Raw genomic sequence first — 17,743 nt, 5'->3', positions numbered from 1 at the left:
ATAGAGGCTGGGTCACATGGTGCTCTGGCCAATCACAGCCATGCCAATAGTAGGCATGGCTGTGATGGCCTCTTGGGGCAAGTAGTATGACGCTTGTTGATTGGCTGCTTTGCAGCCTTTCAAAAAGCGCCAAGAAAGCGTCACAAAAGCGCGAAGAAAGCGACGAACACCGAACCCGAACCCGGACTTTTACGAAAATGTCCGGGTTCGGGTCCGTGTCACGGACACCCCAAAATTCGGTACGAACCCGAACTATACAGTTCGGGTTCGCTCATCCCTAATCACTGGGTCTTTCGGATCCAGTGATCTCTACTCTAAAGGCCTCCAGGAAGAAGGTTACCTTTGTCATTTATATGAAGATCTGGAAGAAATTTTGTTCTTGGTCAGGATCACCCTCTCCTAACAAATCCGCTCCTAATATACAATCGATTCTAGATTTCTTACAAAATGGCTTCGATATGGGGCTAAGACCTGCTTACCCTCAGAATTCAAATATCCACCTTAAGTTGTTTCTACGACACTGAATTAGCAAATCATAAATGGATCAGAAGATTTATGAGAGTGGTTATCAGAATACGTCCGACGTTAAAATCTCGTATTCCTACCTGGGACTTAAACATAGTTCTCACAGGATTATGACGTTTCCCCTTTGAACCATTGGGTGACTGCTCTTTAAAACTAAAATCGTTCAAGACTGTTTTCCTAGTGGCCATCACTTCTGCCAGAAGAATTAGCGAACTACAGGCGTTATCCATGAGGGAGCCTTACCTGCAAGTCAAAAACGATAGATTAATCCTGAGGATAGACCCGGAATTCATGCCAAAAGTAGTGTCTAAATTCCAAAAGGATCAGGAAATTACGCTGCCTATGATAACCCTTCAGACGTCAGACGAGCTGTACTTGACTACATAGACTCTACAAAAGAGATTAGGAGGTCTGACTGTCTCTTTGTTCAATTCGGGGGGAAAAACAGAGGACATAAAATTTCCAAATCTTCAATCGCTAAATGGATTAAGAATGCTATTTCTACCTGTTATACTATTCAGAATCTCTCTTGCCCAGATAATCTGAAGACAAGTGGCGAGAGCGGGTGTTTCCCTTGAGGAAATTTGTAAAGCCGCTACTTGGTCTAGTATCAATACCTTCATTAAACACTATAGACTACCTTTTCAAAGAATCAGATATGTCTTTTGGACAAAAAGTCCTTCAGGCTGTTACCCCCTCATTGTTTTGCCGTGGTGGTGATGCTATGGAAAACAGGAATTAGTACTCACTCTTTTTCCATGAGATCACCACGACGGCATATAAATTCCCTCCCATTACGTTCTTTTCCTTGCTTTTTTGGGATTGCTATGAAGTAATACTTTCCCTTTTGTTTTGGTTTTATTCGGATATTATAAAATCACTGTGTTTCCACCACCTTTCTACTCTTGTATTTTGGAATCACTTGTGTTGGTGGTGGGAGGGGAGTATTTAAAACTTTCTCTGCTTCCTGCCCCTACAGAGGTCAGGGGTCAATCTCCTTGTGTTGCTGTCATGGTGATCTCATGGAAAAAGAATTACTGGTGAATACTAATTCCGTTTTTTGTCACCTTACATCACTAAAAGTACAACACCAAGCGATCAAAAAGTTATGCCCGCCAAAATAGTACCAATCTAACCGTCACCTTATCCCGCAAAAAATGAGCCCAAACCTAAGAGAATCGCCCAAAAAATAAAAAAACTATGGCTCAGAATATGGAGACACTAAAACATTGTTATTTTTTTTTTTAAATGCTGTTATTGTGTAAAACTTAAGTTAATAAAAAAAGTATACATATTAGGTATCGCCACGTCCATAAGAACCTGCTCTATAAAAATCACATGACCTAACCCCTCAGGTGAACACCGTAAAAAAATAAAAATAAACACCTTACATCACAAAAAGTGTAATAGCAAGCGATCAAGAAGTCATATGCACCCCAAAATAGTGCCAATTAAACCGTCACCTCATACCCTACCTAAGATAACGCACAAAAAAATTAAAAAAAAATTGGCTCTCAGAATATGGAGACACTAAAACATGATTTTTATTTGTTTCAAAAATATTATTGTGTAAAAGTTAAATAATAAAAAAAGTATACATATTAGGTATTGCCACGTCCGTAACGATGGCTCTATAAAAATACCACATGACCTAACCCCTCAGATGAACACCGTAAAAAAATTAAAATAAAAACTGTGTTAAAAAAAGCTATTTTTTTGTCACCTTACATTACAAAAAGTGTAATAGCAAGTGATCAAAAAGTCATACGCACCCCAAAATAGTGCCAATCAAACCGTCATCTCATTCCGCAAAAATCAAACCCTACCTAAGATAATCGCCCAAAAACTGAAAAAACTGGCTCTCACACTATGGAGACACTAAAACATGATTTTTTTTGTTTAAAAAAATGAAATCATTGTGTAAAACTTACATAAATAAAGTAAAAGTAGACATATTAGGTATCACCACGTTTGTAATGACCTGCTCTATAAAAATATCACATGACCTAACGCCTCTAGTGAATATTGTAAAATATTTGGCACCTTACATCACAAAAAGTGTAATAGTAAGCGATCAAAAAGTCATATACACCCTATAATAGTACTAATCAAACTGGCATTTCATCCCAAAAAAAATTTGCCCCTACACAAGAGTCACCCAAAAAATAAATAAAACTACGGCTTTCAGAATGTGGAGACACTAAAAAATCTATTTTTTTTCATAGTCATATTTGGTATTGTCGCGTCCATGACAACCTGCTCTATAAATATACCACATGATCTAACCTGTCAGATGAATGTTGTAAATAACAAAAAATAAAAACTGTGCAAAAACAGCTATTTCTTGTTACCTTGTCTCACAAAAAGTGTAATATAGAGCAACCAAAAATCATATGCACCCTAAAATAGTACCAACAAAACTGCCACCTTATCCCGTAGTTTCCAAAATGGGGTCACTTTTTGGGAGTTTCTACTCTAGGGGTGCATCAGGGGGGCTTCAAATGGGACATGGTGTCAAAAAACCAGTCCAGCAAAATTTGCCTTCCAAAAACCGTATGGCATTCCTTTCTTTCTGTGCCCTGCCACCACATATTGGGTGTTTCTGTAAATTACAGATTCAGGGCAATAAATATTGAGTTTTGTTTGGCTGTTAACCCTTGCTTTGTAACTGGAAAAAATAAAAAATCTGCATAAAAAGTGACATTTTGAAGTTTTATCTCTATTTTCCATTAATTCTTGTGGAACACCTAAAGGGTTAACAAAGTTTGTAAAATCAGTTTTGAATACCTTGAGGGGTGTAGTGTGTAAAATGTTTTTTTTTTTGGGTGGTTTCTATTATGTAAGCCTCACAAAGTGACTTCAGACCTGAACTAGTCCTGAAAAAGTGGGTTTTAGAAATTTTCAGAAAAATTTCAAGATTTGCTTTTGAACTTCTAAGCCCTCTAACGTCCCCAAAAAATAAAATGGCATTCACAAAATGATCCAAACATGAAGTAGACCTATAGGGAATGTAAAGTAATAACTATTTTTAGAGGTATTACTATTTATTATAAAAGTTGAGAAATTGCAAATTTTTCCCAATTTTTGGTAAATTTGGATTTTTTTATACATAAAATTATAATTTTTTTGACTCAATTTTAACACATAAAGTACAATACGTGACGAGAAAACAATCTCAGAATGTCCTGGATAAGTAAAAGCGTTTTACCCCAACTATGTATGGAAGAACCAAGTTCTTTCTTCTGCAATGCTACAGACCTTCACTGCCCTGCTTTTCACCTTTATGAAGGAAATTTATTCACACCAAGGAGTGGTCTGGAAATTAAAATTGGCCCTGGAAAAAAACTTAAAAGTGACCCCATGTTGTATGCGAATCCAAACTGAAAGAAGGAAACATAATTAGGCAGGGACAACAGAAGTAGGAAGACCAGCAATACCATAGGGCAGAGAAATATACCTCCCCAGCTGAACCAAATATCACAGTGCAGCACAAAATACAGCCACCTGCTGAACAGCATTCTACTGTATTGCTGTCCTGATACAGTTGAATTCAGGAGGGCTACTGACCAGATGAGTAGGAGAGAATCATTCATTTTATACCCAGCTTGTGGCCGTGAGGAGGGCTTGGGTGGCCATTTTAGGCATCGGCCCACCGGGAAATTTCCCTGTAGGGTCTATGGCCAATCCGCCCCTGTTCACACCTAATAGCTTCAGTCATGCAGGTGTAAGTAAGAGTTATTATCCATATTTAATGTGGGAGAATTCTTGTACAAGCCATCCTAATTAATAAAGCCAGTCGGATGCCTAGTGAAACGTCTTCAAGAAAAAATACTACAAATCCAATTGCTATGATTTATTACTACTGATTTACTATGGCCTGGATGAATGAGAGCCTTCCCAGACAAATTAACAAACCTTATTTTAGGGCATGGTTGTTTATGACAAAGTGTTTCATGAATGGGATGGGATGGTTTTGGAGTGAACCAGAAGGTTGTGTAAAAGGGAGTCTGTTGCCTAAATTTTACCAATATAACTAAGAGCATTGCCCCACAGAATATTGACAACACATTCCAAACATACCTGTGTGTACTTTGTGCCTTTATTCTATGTCCAGAAAAAGTACTTTTTTTTTTTTGCTAAAAAAAGGCTCCCATGTCACCAGCTGAAAGTGAAAGTAAAACAATTTTTCACTCCCGACTCGATTTCTTGCTGCTATATATTTCGATATAGTGACTATAATGCCGTGACTCTTCATTCTAGTTTGCTTTGGGAACATGGATCAGTAAAGCTGGGCACTTGGGAGCCATTTTCTAGAAGAATAAAAGTGCTTTTCCTGGACATGGAATAACAGTATATAGTAACAGTATATAATGCCGAAAAAAGACATTTGTCCATCCAGTTCGGCCTGTTATCCTGCAAGTTGATCCAGAGGAAGGAAAAAAAAAAAACTGTGAGGTAGAAGCCAATTTTCCCTACTTAACCACTTCAACCCCCCTAGCTGAAACACCCTTAATGACCAGGCAACTTTTTACACTTCTGCACTACACTACTTTCACCGTTTATTGCTCGGTCATGCAACTTACCACCCAAATGAATTTTACCCCCTTTTCTTCTCACTAATAGAGCTTTCATTTGGTGGTATTTCATTGCTGCTGATATTATTTTACTTTTTTTGTTATTAATCAAAATTTAACGATTTTTGACATTTTTCACTTTCAGTTGTAAAATTTTGCAAAAAAAAACGACATCCATATATAAATTTTTCGCTAAATTTATTGTTCTACATGTCTTTGATATAAAAAAAATGTTTGGGTAAAAAAAAATGGTTTGGGTAAAAGTTATAGCGTTTACAAACTATGGTACAAAAATGTGAATTTCCGCTTTTTGAAGCAGCTCTGACTTTCTGAGCACCTGTCATGTTTCCTGAGGTTCTACAATGCCCAGACAGTACAAACACCCCACAAATGACCCCATTTCGGAAAGTAGACACCCTAAGGTATTCACTGATGGGCATAGTGAGTTCATAGAACTTTTTATTTTTTGTCACAAGTTAGCAGAAAATGATGTTGTTGTTTTTTTTTACAAAGTCTCACATTCCACTAACTTGTGACAAAAAATAAAAACTTCCATGAACTCACTATGCCCATCACAAAATACCTTGGGGTGTCTTCTTTCCAAAATGGGGTCACTTGTGGGGTAGTTATACTGCCCTGGCATTTTAGGGGCCCAGATGCGTGAGAAGTAGTTTAAAATCAAAATCTGTAAAAAATAACCGGTGAAATCCGAAAGGTGCTCTTTGGAATGTGTGCCCCTTTGCCCACCTAGGCTGCAAAAAAGTGTCACACATCTGGTATCGCCGTACTCAGGAGAAGTTGGGGAATGTGTTTTGGGGTGTCATTTTACATATACCCATGCTGGGGGAGAGAAATATCTTGGCAAAAGACAACTTTTCCCATTTCTTTATGCAAAGCTGGCATTTGACCAAGATATTTATCTCACCCAGCATGGGTATATGTAAAATGACACCCCAAAACACATTGCCCAACTTCTCCTGAGTACGGCGATACCAGATGTGTGACACTTTTTGCGGCCTAGGTGGGCAAAGGGGCGCACATTCCAAAGAGCACCTTTAGGATTTCACAGGTCATTTTTTACACATTTTGATTTCAAACTACTTCTCACGCATATGGGCCCCTAAATTGCCAGGGCAGTATAACTACGCCACAAGTGACCCCATTTTGGAAAGAAGACACCCCAAGGTATTCCGTGCGGGGCATAGCGAGTTCCTAGAATTTTTTATTTTTTGTCACAAGCTAGTGGAATATGAGACTTTGTAAAAAAAAAAAATTTAAAAAATCATCATTTTCCGCTAACTTGTGACAAAAAATAAAAAATTCTAGGAACTCGCCATGCCCCTCACGGAATACCTTGGGGTGTCTTCTTTCCAAAATAGGGTCACTTGTGGGGTAGTTATACTGCCCTGGCATATTATGGGCCCTAATGTGTGGTAAGTAGTTTGAAATCAAAATGTGTAAAAAATGACCTGTGGAATCCTAAAGGTGCTCTTTGGAATGTGTGCCCCTTTGCCCACCTAGACTGCAAAAAAGTGTTACACATGTGGTATCGCCGTACTCAGGAGAAGTTGGGGAATGTGTTTTGGGGTGTCATTTTACATATACCCATGCTGGGTGAGAGAAATATCTTGGCAAAAGACAACTTTTCCCTTTTTTTTTATACAACGTTGGCATTTGACCAAGATATTTCTCTCACCCAGCATGGGTATATGTAAGATAACACCCCAAAACACATTGCCCAACTTCTCCTGAGTACGGCGATACCACATGTGTGACACTTTTTTGCAGCCTAGATGCGCAAAGGGGCCCAAATTCCTTTTAGGAGGGCATTTTTAGACATTTGGATCCCAGACTTCTTCTCACGCTTTCGGGCCCCTAAAATGCCAGGGCAGTATAAATACCCCACATGTGACCCCATTTTGGAAAGAAGACACCTAAAGGTAATGAGGGGCATGGCGAGTTCATCCAATTTTTATTTTTTTGCACAAGTTAGCAGAAATTGATTTTTTATTTTATTTTCTCACAAAGTCTCCCTTTTCGCTAACTTGGGACACAAATTTCAATCTTTCATGGACTCAATATGCCCCTCACGGAATACCTTGGGGTGTCTTCTTTCCGAAATGGGGTCACATGTGGGGTATTTATACTGCCGTGGCATTTTAGGGGCCCTAAAGCGTGAGAAGAAGTCTGGAATATAAATGTCTAAAAAATGTTATGCATTTGGATTCCGTGCGGGGTATGGTGAGTTCATGTGAGATTTTATTTTTTGACACAAGTTAGTGGAATATGAGACTTTGTAAGAAAAATAAAATAAAAATAAAATATCTATTTCCGCTAACTTGTGCCAAAAAAAATGTCTAAATGGAGCCTTACAGGGGGTGATCAATGACAGGGGGGTGATCAGGGAGTCTGGATGGGGTGATCACCCCCCTGTCATTGATCACCCCCCTGTAAGGCTCCATTCAGACGTACGTATGTGTTTTGCGGATCCGATCCATGTATCCGTGGATCCGTAAAAAACATACGGACGTCTGAATGGAGCCTTACAGGGGGGTGATCAATGACAGGGGGGTGATCAGGGAATCTATACGGGTGATCACTCCCCTGTCATTGATCACCCCCCTGTAAGGCTCCATTCAGACGTCCGTATGTGTTTTGCGGGTCCGATCCATGTATCCGTGGATCCGTAAAAAACATACGGACGTCTGAATGGAGCCTTACAGGGGGTGATCAATGACAGGGGGGTGATCAATGACAGGGGGGTGATCAGGGAATCTATATGGGTGATCACCTGCCTTTCATTGATCACCCCCTTGTAAGGCTCCAATCAGACATCCGTATGTGTTTTGCGTATCCGATCCATGTATCCGTGGATCCGTAAAAATCATACGGACGTCTGAATGGAGCCTTACAGGGGGTGATCAATGACAGGGGGGTGATCAGGGAGTCTATATGGGGTGATCATGGGTGATCAGAGGTTCATAGGGGGTTAATAAGTGACAGGGGGGGGTGTAGTGTAGTGGTGTTTTGTGGTACATTACTGAGCTACCTGTGTCCTCTGGTGGTCGATCCAAACAAAAGGGATCACCAGAGGACCAGGTAGCAGGTATATTAGATGCTGTTATCAAAACAGCGTCTAATATACCTGTTAGGGGTTAAAAAAAAATCGCATCTCCAGCCTGCCAGCGAACGATCGCCGCTGGCAGGCTGGAGATCCTGTCTCTTACCTTCCATTCACAGGAAACCACGGCTCTCGCAAGATGACGCGTTTATGCGTCACTCCGCGCGGAGCTGCCGCCTCCGGACCGCGGATCTGTGTTAGGCGGTCCGGAGGCGGTTAAAGAGGATCTTTCACCAAAAAACATGTATAGAAACAGTTGTGTTACCTAACAGTGTGGCCCCCAGTGATGTATTTCAGATTATAATTTTTTCAGAGGACCCCCCTTTCGTCCGCTGTGGTCTCCGATAGTTCTGGTGCCTTATATGCTAATCAGGCGATTCGGTTTGAGTAGGCAGTGACTACAATTTGTACAGGGCGTGTTTTTTTTCTCCCTGGCTAAGAGCGCATCCAATCAGAGTGCCGTGCTCTTAGCCAGTGAGAAGGAGCTCAAGTTCTCGCAAGATTCATGAGAACTTGAGCTTTTACACATCCTGAGGCGTGCACCATCTTGGAGTCCCCGGCTAAGAGGATCGCAGCGGCGGCATAGGGGGCAGCCGCAGCATCCAGTCAGTAAGTATGAAAACTTACTGACAGGATGCTGCTGCTGCCGTCTATGCCGCCGCTGCGATCCTCTCCGCCGGGGACTCCAAGATGGCGCACGCCTCTGGATGTGTAAAAGCTCAAGTTCTCGCGACGAAAGGGGGGGTCCTCTGAAAAAATAATAATCGGAAATACATCACTGGGGGCCGCACTGTTAGGTAACGTAACAGTTTCTATTCATGTTTTTTGGTGAAAGGTCCTCTTTAAGGGGAAAAAAATTCCTTCCCGACTCTAATCAGAATAACTCCCTGGACCAGTTACCTGTATACTTACACAGGTATGTTTGGAATGTGTTTGTTAAATTTGTGAAAATGAGATGACAGACTCCCTTTAAGGCCCCTTTCACACAGACGTTACGGATTGGCTTCGGATGCGTTCAGGGTGTGTTCAGTGAAACTCGCATAATTTTGCAAGCAAGTTTAGGGTGGGTTCACACTAGCATTATGGAGTCCGTTATGACTTTCCGTTATAACGGAACATAACGGAATCCATAGGATAGAATGCAAAACGGAAGCCTTTAAGAGGCATTCCGTTTTTCTCCATCCGAATAGAAGTCTATGGTAAAACATAACGGATCCGTCTGGGTCCCGTTATGCAAGACTGAAAACAAAATCCTGTACTTTGTTTTCTGTCTTGCATAACGGGAACCAGACGGATTCGTTTTGATTCCCATAGACTTCTATTAGAATGGAGAGCAAACGGAATTCCTTTTAAAGGAGTCCGTTTTGCATTCCATCATAATGCAAGTCTATGGGCAGCAAAACGGATCCGTCCTTCTGTCTAATGGATTCCGTTATGTTCCGTTATAACCCTGTTACAACTGAAAGCCATAAGGCCCCAAGCAAGTGCGGGTGCGATGCGTTTTTCCCTGATGGTTGCTAAGAGATGTTGTTTGTAAACCTTCAGTTTTTTATCACGCACGTGAAAAACGCTTTAGGGTAGGTTTTGGCACTGCACCCGCGCGGAAAAAACTGAACAACTGAACGCAATCGCAGACAAAACTGACTGAACTTGCTTGCAAAATAGTGCAAGTTTCACTGAACGTACCCTAAACGCATCCGGACCAAATCCATCACACTCGTGTGAAAGAGGCTTTAGGCCCCTTTCACACAGGCGAGTATTCCGCGCGGATGCGATGCGTGAGTTGAACGCATTGCACCCGCACTGAATACAGACCCATTCATTTCTATGAGGCTGTTCACATAAGCGGTGATTTTCACGCATCACTTATGCGTTGCGTGAAAATCGCAGCATGCTCCTCTTTGTGCGTTGCGGTGCGATAATCCACACAATGCAGGCCCCATAGAAGTGAATGGGGTTGCATGAAAATCGCAAGCATCCGCAAGCAAGTGCGGATGCGGTGCGATTTTCACGCACGATTGCTAGGAGACGATCGGGATGGAGACCCGATAATTATTATTTTCCCTTATAACATGGTTATAAGGGAAAATAATAGCATTCTGAATACAGAATGCATAGTCAAATAGCACTGGAGGGGTTAAAAAATATATATATTTAACTCACCTTAGTCCACTTGTTCGCGTAGCCCGGCGTCTCCTTTGCTGAACAGGACCTGGGGTGAGCATTAATTACATGAACAGGACCTGTGATGACGTCACTCCGGTCATCACATGTTCCATCACATGATCTTTTACCATGGTGATGGATCATGTGATGGAACATGTGATGACCGGAGTGACATCATCACAGGTCCTGTTCATGTAAATAATGCTCATCCCAGGTCCTGTTCAGCAAAGGAGACAGAAGGAGATGCCGGGCTATGCGAACAAGTGGACTAAGGTGAGTTAAATAATTTTTATTAATTTTTTTAACCCCTCCAGCGCTATTTGACTATGCATTCTGTATTCAAAATGCTATTATTTTCCCTTATAATCATGTTATAAGGGAAAATAATACAATCTACAGAACCCCGATCCCAAACCTGAACTTCTGTGAAGAAGTTTGGGTACCAAACATGCGAGATTTTTTTCACGCGAGTGCAAAACGCATGACAATGTTTTGCACTCGCGCAGAAAAATCGTGGGTGTTCCCGTAACGCACCCGCACATTTTCAAGCAACACCCGTGTGAAAGAGGTCTTAGTCAGTTTTGTCTGTGATTGCGTTCAGTTTTTTTGATGCGTTTTGATGTGTTTTACAAGCAACCCTCAGTGAAAGATGCATTGCATCTTGATTTGCCTCCGGATGCAATGCATTTTTCACTGAAACCCTATTTACTTCTATGGGGCCAAGGCTGCGTGAAAAACGCAATATATAGAACATGCTGCGTTTTTTAAGTAACGCAGAACTGATGCGTGAAAAAATACACTCATGTGCACAGACGCATTGAAATGAATGGGTCAGGAATCAGTGCAGGGGCTAAGCGTTCACGTCACGCATGGAAAACTTGCTCATGTAAAAAGGGCCTAAGTGTCTGTTATAAATAAGTGACAATTTGATCAGAACATTTCTTTTCACTTCAGGAACTTCCTCCAGTTTTACTGAATTGTTGTAAATGCAATTTCTCTTCGGTGCCCATGGATTTGCCTAAAAATACTACAAGATTAGACTTTAGTTTTAACCCACTTAAGAGGCTTCACAAGAATCACTTCTTGGAAATGTCAAAGCTTGAGCTTCTAGACCTTACCAGGTGAGTGTTAAACAAAATGCTCCAAAATGAATGATAAAGGTTCTAATACACTATAGAATTACAGGATTATACTTTGTGTATCCATCTTTTTAGGTGCAGTATTACCTTGATTGAAGATCATGCTTTCTTTGGTCTTGAGAATTTGCATACTCTAATCCTCACTGGAAATCCAATAAGGCATTGGCCTCCACTGACTTTTTCAGGCCTTGCTTCCTTACATCGACTTGTTGTAGTGGAAACTTCTCTTACTTCACTATCAAACCTCCCTTTAACACAACTGAGCCTGCTAAAGGAACTTAATGTTGCCAAGAATTTGCTGAAAAGTTTGTACCTACCCACCTATGTATCTTCCCTGCACATTCTGGACCTCCGTGCAAACCAGATTGTTGATATAAAAGAAAAGGACCTGGAGAACCTACAGAATATAAGTGTTTCCAATTTTTCTCTTATATTGTCTCAGAATCAAATAGACCATGTTGCTCCTGGTGTCTTCAGATTTATTTCTTTAGATATGTTACTTTTAAAAGGCTGTTTTTCTAATGCAGATATTATGAAAAGTAACTTAAATGCAATGTCTGGTCTTTTTGCTAAAAAGCTAGTCATTGGTCATTATAGAAACTCTTTCACGAAGATCAAAGTGTTGAAAACTGGACATTTTGAAGGACTATGTGGAATGAATATCAACGAGCTGACAATTAGTGGTTTGGACTTTTTCAGTACTCCCTTTTGTGAATGCTTTAGAAACCTCACATCTCTTCGTGTGATAAATACTGATTTAAAGTTTTTGCACTTTGAATCAGCAGCCTCCAGCATTCAAAAACTTGAAATAAAAAGAAGTCTGCTCGTCAGTATGCCTTCTACAGCCATCTCAGCACTCAAGCAACTTAAAGAGATTCGGATAACAAAAAACCCACAATTTAATGTCTTTGAAGACCTTATAGAACTACCTAACCTTGAATTATTGGATCTGAGCAGGAATAATTTATACCTTGACTATTGTTGTTCTTTCATCTCAGATGGACTACCTAATCTTCAACACCTAAACCTCAGCTACAATCCTCAAATATACTTAAGAAGTGCTTTCTTAAATATGTCTCATCTTCGCTCACTAGATTTCAGTCACACACAACTTAGCAATGTAGGTTCACATCCAGTTTTTATGCTTATGGATAAACTTATTTATCTTGATCTGTCATACACGCAATGTATTTTTTCTATTCAGTGTTCTTTTTGTGGTCTCTACAGTGTGCAATTGCTAAAATTATCCCATACTACCTTTTCTAATATACTGGCTTCTGTATTTAAAAACTTGACTGAGCTCCGCTTACTGGACATGTCATCTTGTGGACTAAAGTATATTCCTACTGAAACCTTTGCCAGTCTTACATTATTGCAAACATTAGACCTCAGTAAGAACCTTTTGCTTGAACTACAGGCATTAGTACTTACTCCATTAATATCTCTCACAATTTTAAATGTGAGTTCCAACAACTTCCATAGTTTGTCTGAGGAAACCACTCAGTTTATATCCCAAAATTTAGTAAAAGTAGACCTGTCACATAATCCATATGACTGTTCTTGCAACCAGCAAACATTTCTGCTGTGGGCCTATGAGCAGCGAAGCAGAAGTCTAAAGTTTAGTGAAAGTCTGAAATGTAATACACCAGAATACCTCCAGGGTACACAACTTGGTAAAGTGAACTTGAGTTGTAATTTGACCAATTATGTATGGTTTGGCGGGTTCGTAGCGGCAATAGTCATTGCTGGGGGTATGTTTCATTGTTATAAACGAAAATATTTTCATCTTTGCTATTCATTGCTAAAAGATAAAAAATATAATAGCGAAAAAGAATATGATGCATTTGTCATCCATTCCAGCTTAGATGAAGAATGGGTAAACAAGGAATTAGTTCCCAAATTGGAAGATGGTAACCCCTGCTTTAAACTATGCTTACATTACAGAGACTTTATACCAGGCATTCCCATCACTACCAACATTGTAAATGAAGGTATTCGTAGAAGCCGAAAAGCTTTAATTATAGTGTCTCAAAACTTTATTGCGAGCAAGTGGTGTAGCTTTGAATTTGAGATGGTCATGTCCTGGCAGTTCCTGGAAAGTCAATGTGGAATCATTGTTATCCTACTGGAAGCAGTTAATATGGCTCATCTTAAACATATGCTTGGACTAAACAAATATCTACGCAAGAACACTTACCTTAAGTGGGTAGATGGATATGTAGAGAGAAAAGTTTTTTGGAGGCGTTTGAGAGAAGCATTACAGCAAGGAGAGGACTTAAAAAAGCTAGAAGATGTCAGTGGAGAAATCTATGAGAAACAGAATGAGCATAACAGAATGAACCAATGAAATTATTGTATGTATGAATGGACATATGCACAATGCACTTAATAAATACATGTTTCTGTGCCTATTGGACTTAATCCTGAGAGATGCCCGTATGTTCTGAAATTGTGGTTAAATTAAAAGTAAAATTACATTCCTTATGCTGTCTATGGCATTGTGTGTGACCTCGTAGAAGTCCAGAATTAAATACCACACCTTTTGTCCACGGGTTATGTCTGCTATTTCAGCTCAGCCTCTTTAGATAGTATGGATATTCTTTCGAGTGCTTATCACCTAATTCAACTTCCAATACCCCCGAAGACAGATGCTATTGAGATAAATGTAAATGTACCCCCCACACACACAATTTGCTGAATCTGACAATATAATCATGAATCTGATCAATAGGCTTGATCTTCTCATAATTGGATATGAAACCATGCCATAGAATTATATCTTCTTTGTATCAAACTGTAAAATTACTTTGGCCTTTCTAACAGGTGAAAAATGGAAAACCTATAAATCCATTAGACATATGTTTTACTGTAGAAGCACATATTGTACATAAATCCTTCAATGCATACATAATTGTTCACATTCACAAATGGTATTATAATACTTACTTTAAAACAGATTTATATATACACCAACTGTGGGGAGGACAACACCTTTTACTTTTCCTTTTATGTTCTTATTTGGTACAGACAATTTGATCTTATTCACTCAAATGCACTAAATATAAATGTAGAAGAAAATGTGAACAACTATTACAATTTATACCTTTTTAGTGCCACCTAAAACAATAATAAAATATATGATACAGTTCTCTAGGTCTCTTAGTACTTACCTAAATTAAAGCTATGGACATGCAATATATACATTATTTCACTGGACTTGTTTTGTATAGTAGATATACCTATATTAATATGCTTTATTGCTGTATATAAGATTTCTTAGATTGCATATTCTTTGCCGTAAATCAGATTTTCCGGAAAACCTATCAGGGGAAAGCAGGTAAACCTTTCTATTTGAAGGCAGGCATGCATATATTATATGTATGCTTGCAGCATTCAGACATGTACACACTCACTATGAACACTAAGAGCATTCATCAATGCACTCATATGGAGACTCACTACAGAAACACACATATTTCATTGCACACATTTATATTCAAACACTTTCACATACATGGTCTCTTACATACCGTACTTATCGCTCATGCAGTGCAGAGAGCAATTGTTTTCAGTTTGCATACCGCTAACTGCATCCATATACCATAGAGTGCAGAGTCACTGGGTAGAGGTGTTGGATTGCTGATACTGTATGTGACTCAGCAGCTGGGCTTGCACTCTTAGGGTATCAGCAATGCAACACAGTACCTGGAGATTTTGGTATCCAAAATGGCATCAGGATTGGATCATAAAAAGAGATAAAGTATAAGGGACAGATACAACTTATTCTCCCAATGTTACTTATAGTAATGTTTATATAACCTGCTCTGTTAATTATTATGTTAAAAATGATGACACCATACAGAGTATATTAGAAGATTTATAATGATTCTTAATGCCGCAGACAAAACATACATTTTGGGCTCTGTATGTGACACTTACCTGTTCTTTTTCTTCTGAAAACAATAAAAATTATGTTCAAAAAAAAAAAAGGGACAGATACAACTTCTTCTCTTTTTTTTATTTACCCTTGGTTTTGGCTTCCAAAACTGCATTAGGAAACCTAACCATGTGGCCATACCTTTATAGCGGTAGAAAAAGCTGCATACACACAGGAATAACCTAGACTCTATCCTGCACATCCACAAGCCAACGTTCGATGATTGTAATAAAAATCTAAAAGCTTAAACTGCATCCTGAAATTGCCATCACATAAATCCTGTCAAACTATGCACCCATTTTACCTACACATGAATGAGAGAAGCATACTGTACAAAACTTTGCTCTGTAAAACTGCTGCGATCATCATGAGACATGAGAATGATACGACCTGGCATCCTTCATGACTGTGTGGTCACCCCTCACTGAAACAAATGGGAGATATAAGAAAAGCAGATATAGTAAGGTATTTAAAAAATAAAAATAAATCACTTGAGTAAGGTATGTTAATAGTCTGAAGAAAGAATAGCTTGTTTTCAACAAGTCTGGAAAAATTCTTCCTTTTAGGCCTCATGCACACGACCGTTGAGGATCGTGGCCTGTATTGCGGCCCGCAAACAGTGGGTCTGCAATATGAGGGCACCAGCCGTGTGCTCCCTGCATCACGTATGCGGACCCATTCACGTGTCAGATGTAGTAAGGCATCCAATATCATCACTTTGTCTTGCATACAGATCGCAAATAGGGTAAAGCTGCACATCCAAATTAGCAAGCTCCTTGAGGTGAAGTGTAGAGGTTAGCTCCAGCTCACTTTAGTAGAGGTAATGTTCTTACTTGTACTTGGTTCCTGATCTTGCTCTGATCATTCAGCCTTTCAGTAGTAGTTTAGATCAGGGTTCCCCAACTCCAGTCCTCAGGGCCCACTTGCCGGTCGGGATTTAGGAGTATCCCACAGAATGAATACCTGTGGTAAGTCCTGATGCATGGACACTAATTATATCAGCTGCCCAATAGTAAGGAAATCCTGAAAACATGACCGGCAGCTGGGCCCTGAGGACTGGAGTTGAGGAACACTGGTTTAGATCCTCTGTAAATAAGTATTCTGACAGATGGCCTTTCTGTCCTTGGTTACGGTGGGCAGCCTGTAGCTTAGAAACTCTCCACCTAATGCAAAGGTGACTAAAACCTGATAAACGGCAGTTATCTTTCTTTGCCAATAGTCTATAGTTCAATGATCCAGCAACCCAAGGGCGATCTCCCTCATGGCAGGCAAACTCTCTGCTTCATTATTTTAAAAGGTTGCGGTCCTCAAAGTGATAATCCACTTTCTACTCAGGAAGGGTAATCTACAGTGTAGGATCAGATAGTCCTAATCTTGGACTACAAGGTTGAGGTAAATTGGTTCTCCTGGGGTAGGCTAGGAGAACAGAGACAAGACTGACTCCTTTCCTTCCTCCTAACTCACACTTCCTAATCTCCCTCTCACTTCCTGTGGCTGCACTATATAAATGGTGTGATGTAGACCTCTAGTGGTGGAAATATGTAATGCATGTTACCAGCCTTTAATATGGATTCAGCAGCATAGACACAGAAATAGTGCAAAATGACATCATACTATACATAACAATTTGGAGTGGACCATACACACATATGTGGGACACTACAACTTCGGATTCATATTTTGACACTGTAATGTCAACTGGCCTGCACCTCTCCATAACTTCGGTGGATTCACTGCCAGCTTAGCACTTTATTAAGACCAGTTTCTAAAACACTCTGTTATTATGTTACTAATTCATCCAAAGAGACTCAGAAAAGCTTCGGATTCATTTGACAGATTTATATAACGTTCGTAAAAAATCCAGTTCTATCAAAATCAGTATTGCGGACAGAGACATTAGCAGCGCTACATCCCCTGTGTAACGTTTTCACATCCAAAATACCTGTGACATTCCCTGTAATTTTATATTAGCCACTGCTGACATCAGCGACATTATCTGCGGTATTTCTCCTGTGTAACATGTGCGCATCCCAAAAATATTAGTGACTTCCAGTGTACTTTTTCCGTAGACATTTTCCGCTGTGGAGAGTGACATTAGCTGCACTACATCTCCTGTGTAATGTTTTCACATCCGAAATACCTGTGACATATCCTGTAATTTTATATTAGCCGCTGCTGACATCAACAACATTATCTGTGGTATTTCTCCTGTGTAACGTGTGAAAATCCTAAAATTATCACTGACATCCAGTGTACTTTTTCCGTAAATGGTGTCCTCTGC

The 17,743-nt window shown here is 39.8% G+C and overlaps 1 protein-coding gene across 1 annotated transcript in view; it reads left to right on the top strand.

Moving 5' to 3' along the window:
• TLR4 (toll like receptor 4) overlaps positions 1-14,005 on the top strand; it is a 52,096-nt gene extending 38,091 nt beyond the window's left edge. Inside the window, exons 2-3 of the mRNA XM_044306249.1 lie at positions 11,341-11,507; positions 11,601-14,005. Coding sequence (XP_044162184.1) covers positions 11,341-11,507; positions 11,601-13,872 — 2,439 coding nt within the window. The 3' untranslated portion in view covers positions 13,873-14,005. The remainder of the gene's footprint in view (positions 1-11,340; positions 11,508-11,600) is intronic.
• The last annotated feature ends 3,738 nt before the right edge of the window (positions 14,006-17,743 follow it).

The sequence above is a fragment of the Bufo gargarizans genome, chromosome 9 (assembly GCF_014858855.1).
Source record: "Bufo gargarizans isolate SCDJY-AF-19 chromosome 9, ASM1485885v1, whole genome shotgun sequence".
In the NCBI taxonomy this organism is placed as follows: Eukaryota; Metazoa; Chordata; class Amphibia; order Anura; family Bufonidae; genus Bufo; species Bufo gargarizans.
This window is presented reverse-complemented; position numbering and strand designations above follow the sequence as displayed.